At 43.0% G+C, this 21,854-nt stretch overlaps 1 protein-coding gene and 2 long non-coding RNA genes across 8 annotated transcripts in view; 2 read left to right on the forward strand and 1 right to left on the reverse strand.

The window, feature by feature from the left end:
* The first annotated feature begins 49 nt into the window (after nucleotides 1-49).
* Nucleotides 50-6,915, forward strand: LOC308071466. Of its 6 annotated transcripts, XR_013931219.1 has the most exons (5): nucleotides 50-165; nucleotides 1,005-1,464; nucleotides 2,738-4,010; nucleotides 5,436-5,547; nucleotides 6,060-6,915. It is a non-coding gene; the product is annotated as an uncharacterized lncRNA (long non-coding RNA). The 6 variants fall into 6 exon arrangements; XR_013931217.1 differs by having other exon boundaries at nucleotides 2,738-5,547; XR_013931218.1 differs by having other exon boundaries at nucleotides 5,436-6,915.
* Nucleotides 6,768-13,154, reverse strand: LOC308071480. The gene is made up of 3 exons (XR_013931226.1): nucleotides 8,433-13,154; nucleotides 6,979-7,071; nucleotides 6,768-6,885 (listed from the first exon to the last, which is right to left on the reverse strand). It is a non-coding gene; the product is annotated as an uncharacterized lncRNA (long non-coding RNA).
* The window catches only part of PPTC7 (protein phosphatase targeting COQ7), a 23,582-nt gene continuing 9,359 nt past the window's right edge, over nucleotides 7,632-21,854 (forward strand). The window contains exons 1-3 of the mRNA XM_080406773.1: nucleotides 7,632-8,234; nucleotides 17,893-18,072; nucleotides 20,826-21,024. Coding sequence (XP_080262899.1) covers nucleotides 8,033-8,234; nucleotides 17,893-18,072; nucleotides 20,826-21,024 — 581 coding nt within the window. The 5' untranslated portion in view covers nucleotides 7,632-8,032. The remainder of the gene's footprint in view (nucleotides 8,235-17,892; nucleotides 18,073-20,825; nucleotides 21,025-21,854) is intronic.

Here is a 21,854-nt window from a genome sequence, read left to right on the forward strand (position 1 = left end):
GCGGGGCACGATGGGAAGGGCTGTGACGCCGCGTGGCTATGGCGGGTGGTGGGGTAGAGGTCGGGGCTGGGCTGTTCCCAGCCTCCCTCAGCGCGGGGACACTTGAGGCGAGGCAAGGCCAGGCCCTGGATGTTGTCACCTTCCCTCAGTGCAGGGACGCTTGGGGTGAGGCCACACACCAGCCTATTTTTTATAACTATAAATTGTATAATTTATAATTATAACTATAAATCATCTATATTTTATAAATATTATATATATTTATATAGACTATAAATATAATTTATATTCTATATAAATATATGAATAATACACATTTATAAAATAGGCACACTAGCCTATTATAACCAGACAACCTTTGGCTGCCTATGGCCTCCTGTGAGGCCACCATGCTCGCCTCACTGCTGCCATTGTGGTGGTCATGGGCCACCCAGCCCCTTCAGAAACTGGCAGTCTGGGTGGCCATGGCCCCTCAGTACCAAGCCAAGGGCAACAGGGAAGGGTTTAAGGTATAGTAGCTTAAGTGTAAGCAAGCCACATACGTGGTTTGGGCAAAAATGCTGTTGGAAGGTGATACAAAAAATATGGGAAATGACCCCTCCTGAGCTATAAATTTCCATGTGTAGCATATTTTTGCAACTTTGTTTCTAGTAATATACTTTTCTTAAACTAATTGTTAAAGTCTTACCAATTTTGAAAACACCATGGGTCTTTAATGTTCAGTGTGCATATTCATTAATTAATCTTTTTTGTAAACTTGCAATAAAACCAGCTGGTTTTATACTTACTTGGCAAAACTGAGCTAGAGTGACTAAATGATCACAGTTCCTTATAGTCATCTTACAAATGTTAACGTCCAGGCTGCAGTTCCAACCAAGAGATTACTTTTTAAACTTGCTGAAGTCGGTGTCCTGCATTATCTGATCAGAAGCAACTTCACAATGTTTGTCCCTGCATCAAACTGACAAGTGCATTGTTAACACAGTGTTTCTTATTCTCACTAGGTTAATTCCTATCGTCTTGAAGGGAAGCCAACAAAAGCCTTGAGACCACAAGAGGGCACATTGTCTTTTACATTAAATACACTTGACTGCTCTCTGTGCCGGTCACAAAGTCTGAAGAACCTGACTTCATGCTGGCATGCAAATTTAGTACCTCAGAGATGTTCCAGCTTCTTCTGTTCAAAACTGAAATAATTCCACAGTGCATGCAACATCTTTGTTACTTTTTCACACTTTGCTGCATGAGAGCCAATTGTTCACAAAGGTGTTGATGAGTTATGCAAGACACACTGTTGTCTGCCTCACGTAGTACAAGGCTACCGAGGTCATTTGATATTATCAAAGAGCTGGTGACTTGGGATGGATTTGAAATAGCTTCATGTTGCATGGCAAAATTCTGGAGTCATCCTTCCCCTTGGATGGATCCTCCCCCTCATTCTTCTAAGGACATGATGACACAAAGGTGAGAATCCAGTGTATTCCACTGTCCTTCAGATCTCTGCATGCCTTACGTGCAATAGTAGTCTCACCTGGGTCTCCGTTCTGCATTCCTTACGTTAAAAGAAATGTAGCCCAAAGTTACTGTATTTGCCTTCTTCCTTGGGGAAGAACTGATGTATTTAGCCTCTGTTTCTTAGCAGTTTCTGAGATTAGTTTGATTAAATTGGAAAAATTCATGCATTTCCTTTCAGTAACATCTCCTAAATGATGTTAGTGTTGGGTTTTTTTTCAGGCTTGAAGACACTTCCATTTTGAAAAGTGATTGTAAAAATGGCATCATAGGATGACTCCTTTTAGCTTCTCACTAAGGCTGTGCCAGGACTGGCTGCAGCCATAGATAAGAATATATGCCTCTATTTGGAGGAAATTGTGGGACTCTTTAAAAAACAGTATCTTTCATTGTCCCACAGCAGGGAAATGTGGTGACTTTGCCAGTTTACTCGTGCAGATTTGCATATTCTCAGTTGTGTTCGGTACAGATATTGGTGCATTACTGTGAAAACTCTAGTGTCTTTGGCCCTGCTTAAAAAAGCAGATGGGCATAGGCTGCAAAAGTCAGCTGAGGACCTGTTTGCAGCCAGCCATTAGAAGTCTTGCAGCTTCAAGGAGGCCTTAGGAAGGCAACAGTCCCCTGCATAAAGGCAGCTTGTTTTCCTGCCTGTTAAAAGGCAAGTGAAGCTCTTTACTTTTGCCACTATTAAGTGAGTGAAGTTTCCACATCCTCTTGCTTGAGGGAAAGTAAAACAGATTTTTGAGTTTTACTTCTAATTGCTGTGGTGCTTGTCACAGCTGGGAGAGGCAAGCCTGCAGGATGGAACAGCCTGAGCATGTGGCTGCTCTTTCCTTCGCTGCCATGTGTTGGAGGTCAGACTTCTCCCTGGGCGAAGCTGACCTAGGGGCTTACAGTCCCTTCAACTTCCTTGACTGAGCTCTCATACGCTACATTTGGCCTGTTAACAAGGATGAAGATGTTTCTCTTACCTAGAAGTCCTGCAAATTTTGAAACTTGGAACTTAGTTTGCAGGCTCAGAGGTAGAGTGCTGCTTAGTTCATTGTTTATCATCATGGGTCATGTTCAGTCTTCTCTATGACTTGTTCAACTGCAGTGTCATGAGATAATTAATATTAAAGCAACCGTACTTGTTAGATGCATTTCGGTGTTTAAAATCCTTAAAAAGGGCCGTTGACAATGCACAAGGGAAAAATATAATTTAATACATTATTTCTGCATCCAGAATTACTTTGCAAAGCTGATGGTACACAGGGGACCAGATTCCTAGATGAAAACCAAGCCGTGCTGAAATCTGCAAGCTATTCTCAAGCACAGATTGCATCCTGAATGCATGTGGGCAGGAACTGGATGAAGAAGGAGGTATTATTTCTTACTGCATCTACCATTGAAATAGAACTGGTCAATTGTTCAATAACAAAGTATAATGTAATTCATCTGTTTTTCTCATGACTTTTTTTTTCAGAAGTAAGTTAAGGCTTTACTCAAACCAGTAGTTCACCTAAACGCATCTCTAATACTTGCTGTAAAAGAAGAATAGGATGAACACAGCTGTTGTGTCACTTAAGTTTCCTCTTTATTAATGATTAAGTGACTAACTCTGAATTCCTTAACTGTAGGATGTGATAGTTCCATAAAGTCATGAAACCTCTCCAGAAATACGTATGCACAAACAGGATGCAGTAAGTAAAGTCCCTGCAGAAAGAAACACAAAGAATATAGAAAAACCCCACCTTTGTCATACTGAGAAGAAAGGCAAAACAAAAGCCAAATGTAAGAAAAAACATTTGAAAAATACCACCACCACAAAAACCACACTTGTGTTACACTTCGGAAGCAGATTCCAAAGAGCCGACTCCACAGTGTGTAGGACAAGATGAGGACATTAGTAAATAATGCATGTTCTCCATCACAGAGATTTTAATTTATCCTATCAACATGAGTGAGTTAATAATTAAAAAGGGCACTGTGATCCTCATGTGAGAGGTCCTATAAAATAAAAACTCAAGCAGTTTAAGATGCAATAGATAGCTGTCTCTTAAAAAACATGTTAAGGGATTTACTGTATGTGTATTTTTAATTATATTTTGAACAGTGAGATTTTGATGTGCGTTTAAGCATCACAGTGTGGCATTTGCAATCCAAACATGGCAGGATTAAGTCCCATCAAGCAGAGTAAAACTAGGGGAAGTAACTGATTATAAACACAAATAAAACTAACACAGATGTCTTTTATGAAATGCTAAGACTAAGCAGAAAGCACTACTTACATTTCAGTTTCTCATCCAAGCTTATTTTAATAGATCAGTTACATTTTATTTTTTAACTATATAACTTTCACTACAGCCCTTCCCTTTTAAAATTACTTGAGATTTAAATGCTTCATTTTCTTCCACACATCTAAAATTATTGCTGTTTCTCAGAACAAAAGACACTGGAGATTTCAGAACAGTGCACCAGTATCTGTCCTGCACGTAGCTACAAATATGCAAATCTGAGTGAGTAAACTGGCAAAGTCAACATGTTTCTCTTCAGCGGGACAATGACACAAATTCTGCCCATGGACATGTGTCCTTTTGATTAAACAGTTTCTTTTTGAAAATTTAAACTAATTCATAGTAGAATTAGCTTAATAACCATGGCCTGAATAAATTATGGTGGAGGTGTTCAAGCTATTTGGCTGAATGTGTGCTGCTTTTTCTGCACACACCGTATACAAGGCTTTTGACTGACTCAGGTTTTAGTGTTAGGAAGTTTTTAGTAATGAAAAATGTTCAAAAGAGTTACTATCATGAAAGAGCTTCTCTAGAATGTGGTATAATTCCTGTTACTTTAAACTCCTAAAATGAGGAGGCGATCCTAAAAGGAAACAGTTTTGTATGTGCATTACTTGAGCTAAATATGTATTTTCAGTTTGATGCCATTCAAAACAATTTTACCACTAACAGAAAGTCAGAGTTGCCATCAGGCTACAATATTTTGTATTTTATAGAGAAGCTGGATGACTTGGGTGAGGTTCTAAAGGAATTGTGGGAGAAACTGATGCACAAAATACATCAGCTCTCCAGGATTTCAGACAGCTAGGATTTGGAAGGTCCCTAGTTCCCCTAGACCCATCGTTTGAGATGGCTGTCTTCAGACGCAGCATCTTGACTGGTATCATCCTTCTCACATTAGTTTTCTGTTTGATGCTAACTGTGCTATCTTGAACTTCATCTTTTCAAGGTGACAGATCTCTTTCAAAAGAGATCTTTTTATGACAGATGACTTTAAAAACTCAAGTGGACAGGCATTTTTAATTAGAAAAAACAAAGTCAAATCAGGCTGAAATAAACTGCATTCTGGTCTAGCACGACATTAGCCCTTAAATAAATAGTGAGAAGCCTGGGCTGTCTCTGTACAGCAGATGGCATTACAGGTAATATTTATCATACTCCAATCTCAAGGCTAAGATACTAGGGAGGGAGGATTGACGTCAGTTACAAGTGAATCAGTCTTAATATGAGCTGAAAACCTGCTTGTGTCTTCAACAGTTGATTGCATTGTACAGCACTTCTGCTTAGCCCTCCCCATTGCATTTACTAGTCTGTCTGAGCAAGCCGAGCAGGAAGAGTTCATTTTGTTTTGCAGCTTAAATGATGTAAATGGATCTTGGACTTTGAGGTGGGAAGATTCCACCCAGCTGCAGTAACCAGGGGATGCCTTTTGCCCCAGTTTTTGTGCCAAGTTTGTGCATTCGAGAGAATTTTAAATAAATATCACTTGGCAGGATTATCGACCCTCAGGGTACAAGAATACTACTGAGTGAGGCAGCAGGGCATGTACCAGGAGGGATTTACAGGAAGATCTGGGCTGATAGTGAACAGTGGGGAAAAACCAATTCTGTCCTATTTAATTAAAAATGGTTGTTCTTTGTCTCACAGGAGCTGAGTGATCCTTTGAATGAAAACCAATAGCAGTTTTTCATCTGGGTACAGCATCATCATGCAGGAGTGAAAGAGTTCAGCAAAGGTTACTAATTACCACTTAAATGAGGTAGTCTTCCTTGGCTTTTTGGGCAGACCTGGGTGGGTGAGCAGGGATGGAAGAGTCTAAGCAGCTCATCGTGTGCCTTGGCTTTGGAGCCCTTATCGAAACATGGAGTCGCGCTCCACCAAGTCTGTTTGACAGCCATGCGCTCATACCAAGTTTCTTAATCTGAGAGCCATGGCTGATTGGCAAAGCGGTCTGGGGAGCATCCCGTCCCGCTCTGGGAAACGTGTTGAGAACTTGGGTTTAGTTGGAAATGTGTGTGGGATCCCAGGTTGAGAAGCAGGGCATGCCCAGCCACTGTCGGACAGATCCCCTGGCGCTAACCAGAGCTGCCTCAGGGCACCCTGGCCCTGTCAGCAGGATTGCAGTCCGCTGCCCTAAAAAAAAGGAGGTTAGGCCAGGCTGGAATTACCGTTGCAGGGACCTGCACAAGGAGGAAGAAGAGTGAGAATGAGGGGAGGGAAAGAATGACTCTGTGGGGGAAACTGAAAATATGTGCTTCCCTTTCCTCCTAGAGATACAGGGCAGGGTGAGGCTGCGATGTTTGCTGCTTAGGAGAGCTATCTTGCAAGTACTGTTTGTCATCCCACACACCCGGACAGGCCTTGGCAGCAGCACACCCTTATCTCCAGCATGTTGGCAAATTCGGCTCTGCAGCACTTTCCTAATTCACCGGAGCTGGGCCTGGGCTGCTCTCTGTGTTTGCTGCACTTTCCTTCTCCCCGTTCTAATGGTCAGATTAATTTTGTAATAAGTTTGAATACAATTTCAGCTTTAGTTGGAAAATGTTCACGCATTGCTTAAGCCTTTAGCAGTTGAAAGGGGAGGAATCTGTCTCTAGTCTCTGTCAAGATCCACAGCAAGTGAAATGCCTGCTGTCCCTTAACGCTATTGTAATGATGGTGCTTCGTTAATGTTCCTCATGGGTTGGAACTGTGGAGCACATGCTGCACAGCTTTTGCTTTCACCGGAGTCAGCTTGGGGTTCAGGTTTCACCCCCACATCTGCTTTATTTACACCTGTCTATTGTTTTGTTATTTACACATCTCAGGTTGTAGAACGAAGCAGAAGCAGCAGCCTCTTCACGCATGTGTATGGGGAGGCGTTAAATTCATTTGTGCACGTTATGCAGGGCTACCTGCTAGGAGCTTCTGAAGGGACAAGCCATTCCGCACGCCCAGGAGCAGCATGGAAAGCTGAGCAGCAGAAGACAAGGAATTGAGTCTTTTTGAACTGGTGGTGGGTCTTCTAAAGCATTGATGCCTTGAATTTGTCAGTGGCTTTGAAGTCATACAGGGGGAACACCTAAAAGCCGGCTGGCTGCCTTTGTATCACGCCCACCTGCAATTAAAATAATTATAGTGGGTTTTTGCACGATGACTGCGCGCTGTGGCCTTCTCGGGAGGGTTTGGTTTGGCATTTCACGGCCCTTACCCAAAACGGATGGATGAACGCTCTGCACTTTCATGGATCCCCACAGAAACCACACAAACATCACGTGTCACAGCAAGCCACCTCTATCCCTAGCTGCACCCCGCCAGGGAAAAACAGGAAGAGTTAATTTTTTTTTTTTTTTTTTTTTTTTGCGTGGTGTGACTCACATAACCGTCCTTAATAGCCAGAAAGTACAAACGGCCACCGAGTCCCTTTGAGTTATTTGGAGCACGCCAGACATGCGGCCCGATGCGGGCGTGGAGGGCAAGGATCTGTGTTAGGCGCAGCCTCACTGTGGAAAGCGTAATTGGGATAATTGGAGGTGAGGGGGCGGTGGCGCCGGCGCCCCCCGCCCGGGCACACGAGGGCCCAACCCCCGACCCCGCCGTGCCGCGCCGCCGCGGGGGCTGCCGGGAGCCGCCCGCTGTTATTGTCCCGCAAGATGCAAATGAGAGGCGGCGGCCAGCCAATGAGGGCAGGCGGCGGCGGGCGCGCAGGCGCGCTGGGGCGGGGGCGGGGCTGACCTCGCCGCCCGCCCGCTCCGCTCGCTTTGCCGAGCGCCGGGGCCTCAGCACGCGCGGCCAAGATGGCGGCTGCGGCCGGCGGGGTGCGGGGGCGGCGCAGCGGGCACCGCCGGCTCTGACCGGGCCACCTCGCGGCGCGACGGGCAGGGCGTCCGGAAGCTGCGCGGGGCAGCGCCGGCCGGCCGGGGAGGCGGCGGAGCCCCCCTCGGGGGGGGGCGGGTGGCGCGGAAGGACGAGCCCGGCTGCGAGGGGCCGGCGCGCGGGGCGTGAGGGGCAGCGCGGGCGGCGGGGGCGAGGGCGGGAGCCGGCCCGGAGGGGCGAGGCGGCCCCGCGGGGGGCGGGAGGGCGAGGGGCCGGGCCGAGGAGGGGCAGCGCGGCCCGGCGGGGCTGGGGCTGAGGCTGAGGCTGAGGCGAGCCGGCCGGCGGGCAGGGGAAGGCTGGCGCCCTGCGGCGGGCGCTCGCAGGTCAGGAGGCGGCTGCGCCGGTGGCTCCCCGCGTTCCTGGCGCTGGGCTGCTGGGCGCCCCACGCCATGTTCTCGGTGCTCTCCTATGGCAGGCTGGTGGCCCGGGCAGTCCTGGGCGGCCTCTCGCAGACGGACTCCCGCGACTACAGCTTGGTGACAGCCAGCTGTGGCTTCGGCAAAGATTTCCGCAAGGGCATCCTCAAGAAAGGCATGTGCTATGGGGACGACGCCTGCTTCGTGGCCCGGCACCGGTCGGCAGATGTGCTGGGTGAGTGAGCGCTGCCGGGGCCCTGCCCGCGGCCGCAGACAAAGGAGCCGGTTCCGCCGGTAAATGCCAGCTCCGAGGGCTCTCCCCCTTTATTTTCTTTTATTCCCTTTCCAAAGGAATCCCCTTGCTGCCCTACGACCCCCCCCCCCATGCCGGGCTGGGGCGGTGTGTGGGGGTCGGGGCCCAGCCCTGCCTCACCTGTGGGTGCCCCCGAGGCCTGGCTCCTGTAGGTCGCTTTCTGCATCGTTTTAAAACCTAACCGAGCCCCCTGTCTGTGTGCTGCATTTCCACAGAAAAAGGTGATGGAAAGGGACACTTCCCGGTCTCGGTCTCGGCGCGTGCTGTGTCCTTGTCAAGTGAAAGGCAAAGTGACATTGAGGCCGGTTTCAAATGTCAAACTTCCAATTTCAGGGTTGGTTCTATCCTGGTGACGCTCTCTGCTGCGGATTCATGTGCGAAATGAACCTCAAGTGTTCAGATTTTTAGAAGTAGTGAATAATTATAGATAATCAATGGCATCTCCAGTTTGTGAGCAGCATTGCTTTTGACAGTGCCTGACCTTTTTCCTCTGTAGTCGAGGTTGAATTTGGCTGACGGACACTCTGCAAAACTTAGTTTTCAGGCAGCTAACAGAAGGAAATTTTCACCACAACTTTGACGTTTAAGGAAAAAAAAAAAAAGAAAAGCTTCCTCCCCCTGCCTTTTTTTTTTTTTTTTTTTTTTACTTTAAAGCTGGTGGGATTGCACTGCAGTATCTCACGGTGTGACGGTGCTTGGTGATTCTTCACAACTCGGTGCTGTCATTGTAACCTGGTTGTCGTTTAATATAGCTGAGACGTTTTTTTTGGGAAGCTGTAGCTTGGTGCTAGGTAACAGTTATTGCTGGTTATTCTCAAGGGAACTGTTACTCTAAGGGTGATGCTCCCGCTTTCAAGGAGATGTGGAAAATCAGTCGATGTGTTTTAGATACTCTGCACCCTTTTTGTTGTGCCTGTTCCAGAGAAACTTTTTTCTGTTAGAATTAGCTGTTGGACGACCTTACTTTAACATGTGACTAAGGCTGGCTGCCTCTTAAAGTTCATACCAGGCCAGCACTGATAAAAAAATGAGCAATCAGTGTTTGCCCATAAGAGTAAAGGAGATTCTGCATTTCTTATAGGTGGAGTCTTTGCATGGGGAGGCAGGTAGATTTAGACCCATTTGATCATGTTTAGGGTTTTTTGGCCGTATTTGGTAATTGCTGTCTGTGGACTTACAGCTTGTCTTGTCTTCCTGCTGGAATCAACAGAGAATTGCATTTCCAAGTTGATCTTTGCATTAATTTTCATGGCAACTTGAAAACAAACAGAATTATAACTCTGCTTAAGGATCAGACAGCAAAGAAGGCTTCAGACCAGGATGTCTTAAGTACCAAGAAGAAAATAATTTAAATAGAAAAGCAGTTGGTGTTGATGCTTTTTTCCCCCCCTGTAAAGCTATTTTCATGTTAGCTCTTTATTGCTTTTCTAATATACGTATCAAAAAGCAAGATCACTGTACGTTCTGCAAACAGTGACGTTCTTGGTGGGTTTTGTTGTGGTCTAACTCCATGCTTTTTCTTCATCTGTGTTCTTAGGTTTACGGACACAGTAGTTTTTTCCTTGTTTCTGCTACTACAATCATCTCTTTGCCCTCTGTTTCTCAACCAGCTCTTCTACACTGCTGCAGAAAGTTTCAGCACTGGTGTTTTCCAGCCCTCAGTTGCTCCTGCTCTTACCGCAAATCAGAGGTTCCTGAATGATTTTTTTTTTAAAGAGCCTCATAAGTTTTGTACTAGCTCAATACCTGCCCAGCTCTGCACCTCAGCAAAACTGGGTGAGCTGAACTGTTCCTGTTCAAGCTTAATTTTTCAGTTAGTAGTGAAGAGGCTCACGTGGTTTCAGCTAAAGTGAACACAAGATGCAGTAAGGGCGCTTTTAGAGAACAGTAGATTTAAAGCATATCACTTAGTTACCCTGCCCTAGTAGTCATCAGTGACAAAGCCATGCCAGATAATTAATTGAAAATTCTTCCATGCCAGTCTTTTCTAGAACCAATATATGGAAAGCATGCCTGTGTGGGATGGATATGGGTGTGGTGTAACAGTGAAAGAGCTACTCCCAGCCATTTGGCATGAGTGCTTGGGGATTCATTTCTTAGGTCAAACAAAAGTTGACTAGGCAGCATGTTTATAGCAAATACGAAAATGCTAAACACTGCTTTTGTTACATGTATACTGTATAGTCTAACGGCTGAAAATTTAACAGTGTCTTCTAGTCTGTGCTTTATCCTTTCATAGTGTAAGATCAACAGAGTGCTTATGAAGATTCATGTTATTTCTAGTCCTCCCTTCATTATTAAAGGCTTGACAAGGCCTGTTACTGCTGTACTTACATCCCAGACAAAAGTAAAAATAAGACAAAACCCCAGGGATTCATCTGTTAAATTTGCATGTTTTCTTCCCATCCTAAACACAGAGAGAAACCAGAGTGTTTCCTTTGGGATCACTCTGAGGAAAAGGAAATGGCTTTACTACTAATACTAATCTCTAGAGCTTTATAATTCTGGCCTGTGTTTCCTTTTTGCTGCTGCTTGTACCATATTGTACCTTTCTGTATGTTCACTGTCAGTGTCTTGGTTGTCCGGATCCTCAGAATAATCTAATATCTTCTTGACACTTGGTAGATGTTGTGTACTACTTTGTATCTGAAGGCATGCCTGTGTAGCTTTTGAGGACAGAAATACTGTTTTTCAAAGCTAAAACCCAAAACTCTTCAGAAACTTGACACTTGTTTTTTCCTGCTTAGCATGCAAGAATTTTTAGTGCATGGGGAGCAAAATGCAAATCTTAAAAATCAACTTAAACACTTTTACATTTACATAAGCACTGATCTAACAAAACTAAACATTGAAGCTTGTTTATAAATTGAGATGTCTCATGCTAGTGATTTTTTTTTTTCTTTTGGTAGGATCTGCCTTTTCTTGCTTATTTCTGCCTTATCAGGCTTCTGATGTCTTTGCTAGTTTTTTTATGGATTTTCCAAGCTGTTGTGTGACTCATAATTGAAACATTACAGCAACCAATGCGCATCCCGTGACAGCATCACTTATACAATGTCTGTGCTGGGTAGAACTTTGGGTGTAACCAGTGTGACTTGACTAGTCTTCCAAACTATTTCTGTCCCCCAGCAGTAGTAGGAAAAAACTGTCTGGCAGCAGGGTACTGTTTGTCCACTGCAAAGTTTAAAATTTGGCAACTGTTCTATCTGCTGCAAATCTTGATATTTATTTTTTTTTTAATCCCCCTCCCAACTCCCTGGGGTAAGGGGGAGCAGGAACTGAAAGGAATTGCACTTTATTTGAAAATTGTTTCTCAGCAGCCTGCATAGGAGGTATGTAGAAGTCCAGAGTGACAAAGCCCCTGAAATATTGTTAGTCTCGCTGTCATCAAGGGAAGTAAGCTACCAAACCTAAAAGGATTTGCAGATGAAATGTCAAGGTTGTTCTGGCAACTGTAGAGGAGGAAGGGATTCTTACTTTGATGCCTGAAGGTCAATTAAGACTATGTGAAGTGGTTTATTTGGTATCATACCTGTTAAAGAGATTGCTGCCTTATCACAATTGATCACGCTGAAGGAAGCAAGTTGTTTGCTTGCTTCAGAGTAGCCTTTCACCTACTCCACTGGGGCAACTCTGGACCTGTTAGAGGGAGTAAGCAGTGATTTGAAAAAAAAATCATATATGTATCTTAGCTTGTAATAGACCAAATGAAATTTTCTTTTTAACATGGGAGCATCAGTACTGTTGTTTGTGGAGAAACTACAGACTGAGAAACATTAACAATCCTGTTCACTGGCAGTCTTGTCAATACAACTAATCCCAATGTCAGCAGAGCTGTTCTGAAGTAGCATTGAGTGTAACCTCTTAGAAATGTGGTAGCTCCCTTTCTGAGAATGAAACTTAAATCTCATTATTCTTTACCACAGTTCCTGCAAGGGCATTGCAGGCTACATATTCTGATCAGAATTTGCAGTTCAACACTTACTTTAATTTTGAGTGCTGTTGATACTTGGTGGTAGTGGACAGTTTTCCACTCATGCAGATCTTGGCTTGAGCGAAAAGCAGGTTCTGTCAAATCACAGAAGGAAATAAACAAAGCTGAACACAATACAGTAGGTGAGGCTGTAATCATACCTATGTCGCAGGAAATGTTGCAGAAATCTCCCACTGTTTACTTTGGTTCATCCACACTATTAATGTTGTGAGCCTGAGATGGTTCAGGCTGTAAGTAATTTCAGTGCAGCTGGGCTGATGTCTGCCCACGGTACCTACCCCTTTTCATCATTGAAGTGCCAACCACCAGTAGCAGTCCAGCTACGAAAACAAGTTCCACGGTTGCTCAACACCTTGAGAGATCAAATAGTGACAACTGTGTGGGGAGGTTTTTACAAAACTTGCAGAAATAAATGATAGTTTAGCATTCTCCTGTAGCTCCCCAAATCCACTGAGCTATTTCTGAGGCTTGAATACTTAAATAAAATGGGTAAGAGATCTACCTGGTGGTAAAAACCTGTTTCAGGAACAACAGTGTATTGGCGGGGGGAAGATGGAAGTGCTGCTTTTTCTGGGAAATAGATGCACAATTTAATGTTTTCACTTCCTTGTTCCTCCTTCAGTTTGTTCTTAAGACATCATCGCTCACTTTGCCTCTTGCTTTTTGTTCCTTACAATCACTTAGCCAGTTATTCTTCAGTACCTTTCTGTTTCATGCAAGGGTAGTTTAAGGTCTTCTTCTGAACTTCTAAAATGCACAGTGTGAGTAAGTAACCTTTCCTTTTGTAACTAGTCATCAGTCACACGCAATCTGCCTTTAGAGATTTGTATTTAACGAGGCTATTTCTTTGCCAGAACCTGGGGCGCGGGGGCATAGACACCATTTGGTCATACCGTTGTCATCCCGTACCCGCTGCCGGTGAAGCTGCTGGAAGAGTTAGTGCTGGCTTTGAGCATGTGACTTGCTTTGGATGGAAAACATACCTAGGTGTGTGATTTATTCTCATTGCTGATAAAACAAGAAATCTTATCAGTTTATCTCAGTTCTGGTATGTTGACGGATACTAGGTGCTGTATTTCAAACGCGTGTAATGCCACTGATAGCACTTTGTTACCATTGTAGCCTTCTGTATTTGATGCAAAAAAAAAATTCAGTTGCAAATACATCCTTTTGATGTTCTTTTATCAGTGATTCATTGCTACTTCAGGTAAAGAAATTGAAAGTTCAGTAGGATGTGTGGAATGTCTCACCAGGTTAATTGTGGTCGTATGCAAAAGCAATTCCTGCTGGCACGTTCGTGCCTGCCCGATGCTTCTGTGTGTGATTATTGTTCTCAGCTGACACAACGTTTGAAAGTATCCATCTTTCAAGAGATTTTTGGGACAGGGTCATACATTTGGGCTCTGACCGTGGGCAGGTTATTTTGTCAGAACTTCCACTCATAATACTATTTATTTTAAACAGCGTTTGATTAATACTGTTGTTTTGTTCTGAACTTTAAGCCTGTTTAGTTCCTGTTTGCTCTGAAGTAGGTAAAACATCTGGATCTGCCCTACAAAAGTGTGTGGTGATAATCACATATTTACCAGTCTTGGCACTGGTGGGCTGTTAACTGGGCTTCTGCAGTTAACCTTTTGTGTTCACAGAACAGCTTTGCGTTTGCATTTCAACTGTCATTTTATCCCAGGTGCTTTCAGAATTTTGCAATAAGCTTCTAACAAGTTTCAGTGCCACTATCTTCACTTGCTCGGTTTCAGTGCTGCAGCATCAGTCACTCGTGCTTTGTCTTAAAACTTCCTTACAGCTCACTCCGAGACATCTTGATACACTGAATCTTTTAAGAAGTTAGAAAGAGCCAGTTTTTGGACTGACACATGCAGCAAGTATTTAATCTGGCAGTAGTATTTGTGTATTTTCCAGCAGAAGGTGATGTAGTGGAGTGTTAACTCTCAAAGATTCTGAAAGATCTCCTTAATATGGTTAAATACTTGAGAAGCTATTATTCTTTTGAAGTAATTTATTGTGAAATTTTCAATTACTTTATTTACAGTGGTGGTTCGTCTAGCCGCAGGCATTTCACAGTGTCACGTGGACATTTGTGTAATTTCTGCATAGGCTTGAACAAGGAATATTCAAAGAAATGTTCTTGCTATTAAATTTTCTCATTTGCTGAATAGCTTAGGAAAAAAATCAAGGATTGCGTACGGTTCAATTTCAGCAACTCTTCTGAGCCATGCAGTTTGTCTTAAATACCCTGTGATTCCTGTTTTGTAAGATGGTTATTTTAAGTTAAATGGTGGATACTGGAAGACAATATTTAGTGTGTTATGGTGAAAAGTAAGAAAATGAAAACCTGAGTAATCTTTTTGCTTGTTAAAACAGTAGTTGTTTTGAATATTCACGGGGGTTTTTTGCCTTAGATGACAACAAAGATAATATAAATCAATAGAGCTTGGCATTATTCCTTGGCAGTGATGTTGCCAGTAGCAGTACCTTTGAGTTTTCCTTTAGTGACAAAGGGGAAATGTGCTATTACAGAAAACCTAGTCCATTTTTATGAGCTGAGTTTTCAGGTTTTGCTACTTCTGGGGTTTGAAATGTCTCACAAATCATTTTGCTCCTTGTTTGCTGTATGCCAAACATCACAAAGTTTTCTTAAACTTTATTCCCATCTACATGTCATCGGGTTCAGTAGTGGTTTATTCAGTCTGTTTAAAAGTCACATATTCCTTTCCCATAAAACTGTTTGGTTTTTGTTGAGAATGTAGAATGTAAAGATACTGTTTTTATTTTAAAACCATGCCGAAGGTAGAACAGGATGGCTAAAGATCCTAGGGAATGTAAAAACTCTGTTTTAAGACAAAAACAATAAATGTGGATATTTCCTAGGTGGTGGCACTGTGTAGTACAGAGCTTCCTGAATGTGCTTTGCCTGGGTGCTGCCATTGATCTGGGTGGCTGCAGTAATTCCTGGCATGCTGGAGCAGGAGGAAGCATTTGATTGCTCTGGCAGTGTCCGTGAGCCATGCTTTGGGAGCGAACAAGGTCATTTAGCTTAAATTAAATGAACTTACCTATCATCTTTAAGAGATACAGCTTAAAAAAAAAAAAAGAAAGAAAAAGAGGGGAGGGGAAAAAAACCCAACTCAACAAACCTTTGCAAAAAACCCCACTTTGTCCATTTTGGGCAAGGACAAGAAATAGATATGAGCAGTGGCACACGGGTTGATGAGCTGGTGAGGTGTCATGGAGGTGTTGCAGTGAAAGTGAATGCCGGGGCCTGCTCATGAACGTGATGGTCCTGTTTGCTTCTGTGCCAGTGATGGAGAAGGAATGTACAGCTGTCTTGATTCTTAAGCAGACGAGCTCTTCTCTTAAGTCTGGTACAAAGCTAAGGTGGAGGACCTGTGTATGTGTGGACGGTCTAGAGTGTGATTGTTTTGGAAGGCACTGGCAGAATGTACTTGAAGCTGTTTATAGCTTGCAAAAAGCAGACAGGAAGGAAGACAAAGCCATTTCATGGCTCAAGATGGAGTATGAAGTGTGCTGCCATGATCACGGATTCAGATTTCCTGCCTGGAGTAAGAAATGAGCAAAGAAAAATCAGGTGGCATACTCTTATTTTTGCTTTAAATATTGAAGTAGGTTTTGATAATTAACCTTATCAGGTGCTTGCTGTGGTGGCTTGCTTGTACTCAGTGCTAATGCTGTAGTGTTTCTGTTTAATATTTCCCAAGAAAACTAGTGCAAAAACGGCTTACTGGTCGCTTGAGGGAACTCTGTAACTTCTGCTGAGCTTGTTTTGTAACCACCTTGGGAGCCAAAATCTTTGGACAGTACTTGTCAAACATTGTGTTTCCATTGCATTAACCCTGTTGTCAGTGAAGCAATGCTGTATTCAGCTAGCAAAGGTACATCTGGATTGTGCTCATCTTCAAGGGAAAAACCAGTCTTGTCTGGTAACATCATGTAAAGCAAGAACCATCATCTGAACTGAAGCTTAGTTTGTGTTTCGAGTTCTAGATCTAGAACTTTTCCATGATCTCTTATTCTAGACTTGCCTGCCTGCCTGGCAGCGGAAAGCAAAGGGTTAATCCAATATTAACCTGGAGTTGCGTGACCTGTAAAGAGAGGATTAGTTTACTCTTGAAGAAACCAGAAAAGGGGTTTCTGAGAATGCCAGGGTTGCTTTTGCAGTAGCTTCTTCCCAAGGTCTGGTGTGAAGAGGGGGATACGAGGATCTGCATTCCTCTAACATTCTTCTAAGAAAGCAAAGGGACAAAGCAGGTGTCTGAAAGGTTGTGCACTATTTTTGGGAGAAATCTGATTAATGTTGATAGGCTGCTCAGAATCTGGCTATAACCTCCTGTCAGATTATAGTTCGTGCCAAGGTCGGCTCTAAACCTTCCGTCTCAGTTTCAGATGGTGTCCGATGTGAAGGGCATTTGTAGATGAGGCAAACTTACCTTCTCGGTCAAATTTTCGTGCATTTGCTAAGTGGCAATTTTTCCAAGGAGACTGCTGTTCTTCAGCACAGTCTGGGCTCGTGAAATTGGCTCGTTGTGCTTTTATCACGAATGTTGTTTTAGCTTTATTATGTTACAGAAGCTTGTGCTTGAAATGGTTAGTCCCTCACATGCTGAGGATCAAAAAGATTTTTGGAACAATTTCCAAGTAGAAATAGTTTTATCTGGTAAACAATACCTTCAGACAGTATTTTACTTCTATCGTTGAGGCCAGGTGAGGAAGTTCAAAACACTTCAGCCAGATGGCTGGCAGAGTATTGCCTTGGCTGCCCGCCTCCCTCTAACCACCTCCCTTTTCTATGTGCATCTTTGCTGTTTGCCTCTATGGTTGCTCAGAAGCTTCCCAAGCTTTGGCGGACCTGGTCTGGTTTTCTTGTATCTAGGTTGTTTTGAATGACTGAGTGAAAATTGACTGGATTGTCATCAGATTTCATTCTCTTGCTTGGCTGCAGCTGTAAGCCACAGCCCTTGGAAGGGGTAGGCCCCAGCGTTGTGTTGGTTACATGTTTTTTTGAACACACTTTCTGTAGAAACTAAATTTCCATTTTAAAACTTACATTATCAGATAGAAAGTGTTAGCCTTAATATGAGCAGGGAGCTTGAGAAAGAAGACTTTGGCCACTGAATAGTGGGAAGAGTTTCTTTGTAATTTCTATACTAGTTAAAATCTTAACAGCCATCATATTTAAAAATAATAAAACCTCTTCTTCCTTTTTAATGGGCCAATCAAAGGTTAATGTGGTTGAACCCCTTTCCCCCTCAAATCCCGCCCTTTCTTGTTCTCTAGTGAAGTTGTCGTCCTCACAGAGTCCTCAGTAGTAGACTTTTACCTTCTTTTCAGAAATTCAGATTATACTTAGAGATTCATTCAGGAGCTGATGTCGGAAGTTACCTTACAAATGCTTGGAATTTTTTTTTTCCTTAATCAAAAATGCTTTTCAAGCAGGTGCTATATCCTACTTTTTAGTTGCTGAATATCTTTAAGTGATGTCAAAAATAAACCCCCTTGGTTTGGAAACCATTTCTGTTCGTATAACTCTTGTTTTCTGTTTTCTTCTAGGGGTAGCAGATGGTGTAGGTGGCTGGAGAGACTATGGGGTTGACCCTTCTCAGTTCTCAGGGACTCTAATGCGAACATGTGAACGTTTAGTAAAAGAAGGACGGTTTGTACCAAGTAATCCTGTTGGGATTCTCACCGCAGGTTATTGTGAGCTGCTGCAGAACAAAGTACCTTTGCTTGGTAAGAGAGCAAAAATGTATAAATTGGGTCTGTGTTGTCTGTTACCTAGACATATAATTAGCCAAGGTTGCTTAAATCTATTGCCAGCTTCTACAACAAATTTGCAGGTGGTTATCTTCTCTTAATTAACCAAAACCCCATAGAAATGTAGTTGTCTTGGTAGCATCCTTATTGTGTGTGAGTGAGTGTGTGTGTGTACACATATATGTATATAACAAAATAAAAGGCAAATGGCCTTTATGTGTGAAGGGTGGTAATTTACCAGTGCTTGCAAAGAATTTGCAAAATGAGTTCTGCAGTAGAACACGCTATGGCATGTGCGCTCATGCTCTCTGTGACACATGTATAAATAACTGTTCTCTGATGAAAACTCCTAATGGCTGATTGTGGCTTTTTGCTTAAGCTATGTGAGCAAAAACATTTTCTGACGATAGCTGGATGCAGTTCTGCTCGTTCCATCCCTTACTGCTCCTCTTGCCTTTTATGTCCAATGAACTTTAACCTAATTGGTTGATTGAAGTAGTTTGTATCATACTATCACTGGTACCTTATATTATTTTTATAATTATTGGGCAGGGTGTGTGTGTGTGTCATTGCAGGTTTTTGTTTTTTTTTTTTAAAGAAGCTAAAGTAGATGCTTAGCATACCTTGTGTCAAACTTGATTTTAGACAGGGCATCCAGCTGCCCTGGGAGTGGTGAGCAGATACGAGAGGCAACGCTTGGCCTCAGCTGACAACCTTGAAAGCAGAGTACTTTTTTAAAGGGCATGTGACCTCTTATGCACCAAGAAAGTGTTACCCTGCATGCTATGCGTGCTTCTCACCTGACCTTAAACTTCTATGCCAGAAGAGTGCTGTGTAAGCTATATTTAACTTGTCTGCTGAGCTTTGGAACAGATGTTCTTGCATTATATGCTGAAAGAATAGGTTTGAACCTCAGATGTGACCTTAAGTATCACTAAAATAGCAGTGGTCGTTAATTACATTAGGATTTTGCATGTTTAATAGTGCTTATTTGTGCAAAGCAGATGTAGCTGTAAGTGATCTACAAAGTGGGCCACTGGTGAGAGCTCTCACAACAGCTTTGTAGACACAGGCAGCCCTGCGTGGCTTGACCTTTTGAATTCTGAAAAGCAGCATATGCTGAGTCACAAGATCTGCATTCCACACATGGCCTCCTAGTTACACTCTGCTAATAGAGTTAGAATTTGAAACTAATGATCCTTAGTGTTTCTCCTTCAACAGAGAACAGTGTTTTTAGAAGTAGAAATAAACCCCTGGAATTACCACAGCAATGAGCATTTGGAGTTTATTTAAAATAAAGTGAAGGGAGAGGACTTCATTAAGGAGGATTCATTAGGCAATAAGTTTTCCCTGCTGTTGTGCTTCAGGTCTTGATACTTGGTTCATCACAATTGCATCTAGCAAGTGTTTTGGAGCAAAACTGAAATGGGAGGAAACTGTCCCATTTATTTAAACACTATTCTTGTATTGCAGAACTATCTTGGATGCTGTCACATATAAAATCTGATTTTTTTCCTAAGATACTGCTTTGACTTACCATACAGTAAGAGTGGAGAAGGTCCTGTAGATCCACTAGAGGACAAATTCAGTACAAGCGTATTGCAGGGAACTCCCTATATTGGGAAGGGGAAGCGTCTGGAATAGGTGATGCCTAGAGCCAGCTGGACTTCTGCACCAGCAGGCCTGACTGTAAGCTTAGCTTTTGCAAGCTTGTGGTCTGTCCAACATGTAGCTGTGCTTGGAAGCTCCTACTGGAAGAACCTTAGGATAGGAGATAAAGGTTATTCACCAGCCAGTGATATAGGGACTGAACGTTAGAGGCAGGAAGAAATGCTTTAGCTGTATTTCACCCTCTTCAGGAATGAAAGTTCCTGATGTGCTGTCCGATTCGCAGGAATGAAGTGATTGCCGTTTGCTGTGAGGGGCTTAGTCTGTGGGTGGGTATCTTTGCAGGACAGTTATTTTTGTGGCTTGCAACCAAGCACAGTTGGTGGCTACTGCTTAGCGAGTGAAATCAAGAATGCCTAAGTGCCCTCAAGCACAGCTGGGATAGTTCTGAGCATGGTTCACAAGTAGATATGTTTCTGTTCTGTCTGTCTTTAACTTGGAATAGTATTTGTCTCTGAAACATGTTTTCTTTAAACTTGTGAAGTTAGTATCCTGAAGATGGGACAGGATTATTACTTTTTAAAATAGAAAGATAGCTCTACAGAGCCATATGATAAAAGCATTTTAATGCTCTGACGAGAGTAATGCAATATTACCTAATACTTAATTGCAAGCAGTTCTTTACTTAACATGGTTTATTTACAGCTGATGAGTGAAACTGTGTGGAGAGCACCTAGCATTGTATGGATGCTACTAGAATTCTATTATCTCAATGATTTTGGAATTTCAGTATTTTATGTGACTTCTGTAAATCCAGTCCTATAGCAGAATGTGCTGACCTATGGTGGGATGGAAAACTGTAAATAAAGTGGAACAAAACAGGTATTTGTCAGCATAATGTGTTTACCAAAATCAAAGCAGGAAAAGTGAGTTCTGTACAAAAATCATAGTTTGTGTTGCAAAGTTTCTAGCATTTTGCTACCTTCATTGTATATTAATTTTGGTGTTACTATTTCCACTTCCTCTTATTTGTAAGCTTTGAAAAATTGACTATGAATCAAATGGATGGAAGAGCAAGCAATTTCTCTAAGGCTAACTCCAGTTACGTATTCCTTTTCCAGGAAGCAGTACTGCTTGTATAGTAGTTCTGGACAGAACAAGTCATCGTTTACATACAGCCAACTTGGGAGATTCTGGATTTTTGGTAGTCAGAGGAGGAGAAGTAGTACATCGATCTGATGAGCAGCAGCATTACTTCAACACTCCGTTCCAGCTGTCAATAGCTCCACCAGAAGCAGAAGGGGTTGTCTTAAGTGACAGGTAAGGTGGGAGAGGAACTTAAATTTTTAATCTGTATATGTGATCAGCGCCCAAAAGGTCACAGTTTTGCTGCTGCAGTGCTCATTGTATAGCAGAGCGTAGCACGTGGGATTTAGGCATTTATCCAACCAAAGGGTCTTACACCTGTCCCCCCTCCTGTCTTTAGGTAACGTGAACATTTCTCACCTTGTACTTGACAAAGTTTGTCCACTGTTGCCCAGTCTGAATTTATTGGGCTAATGATTATTCATTCATGACGGCATATCCCCTTAGTCTGTGGCATGCACTCGGCGTGTTCTGATCTGTGGAAAGATGTAACTCAGTAAAGCTGCTGTAATAAGCCTGGAGCTGGTATATGCGCTGGTTGTCTTGCATGAGTGGCTTGTCTTACCAGCAGCTTTCATTCCCAGTCCCTGTCTGTACTCTCTTGGGACTGGTTTGGAGTACGCTAATTTAGATATCTTGGCAGCGAGGTAGCAAGTACTTGAAGAATAGAGCAGAGGGACATGTGACACTTAACTCGTGTTTCCAAATAGCTGTGTTTCCCGCGGCATATTGTATTTGACCAAAATGAGCAAAAAAACTGGTTGGCAGAACACCAAGCTGGGAAACGAGAGTTTTAGGGAAAGGACAATCTGTTCGCAGAAATGAGTTGTTTCAAAGGCAGACTTGTACTTGTGTCTTCCCCTAAGAATGTCAGGCTGATGCATCCTCTGACTTCGTGAAGCTTTGCCAGTCATATGAAATTAAAAGCAACCCCCAAAACCAGCTTTCAAATAAGTATTAAAATACAGCCTTCAAATAATGGTTATACACTTATTAAAGTGATA

The sequence above is a fragment of the Falco punctatus genome, assembly GCF_963210335.1.
Source record: "Falco punctatus genome assembly, chromosome: 1".
NCBI lineage: Eukaryota > Metazoa > Chordata > Aves > Falconiformes > Falconidae > Falco > Falco punctatus.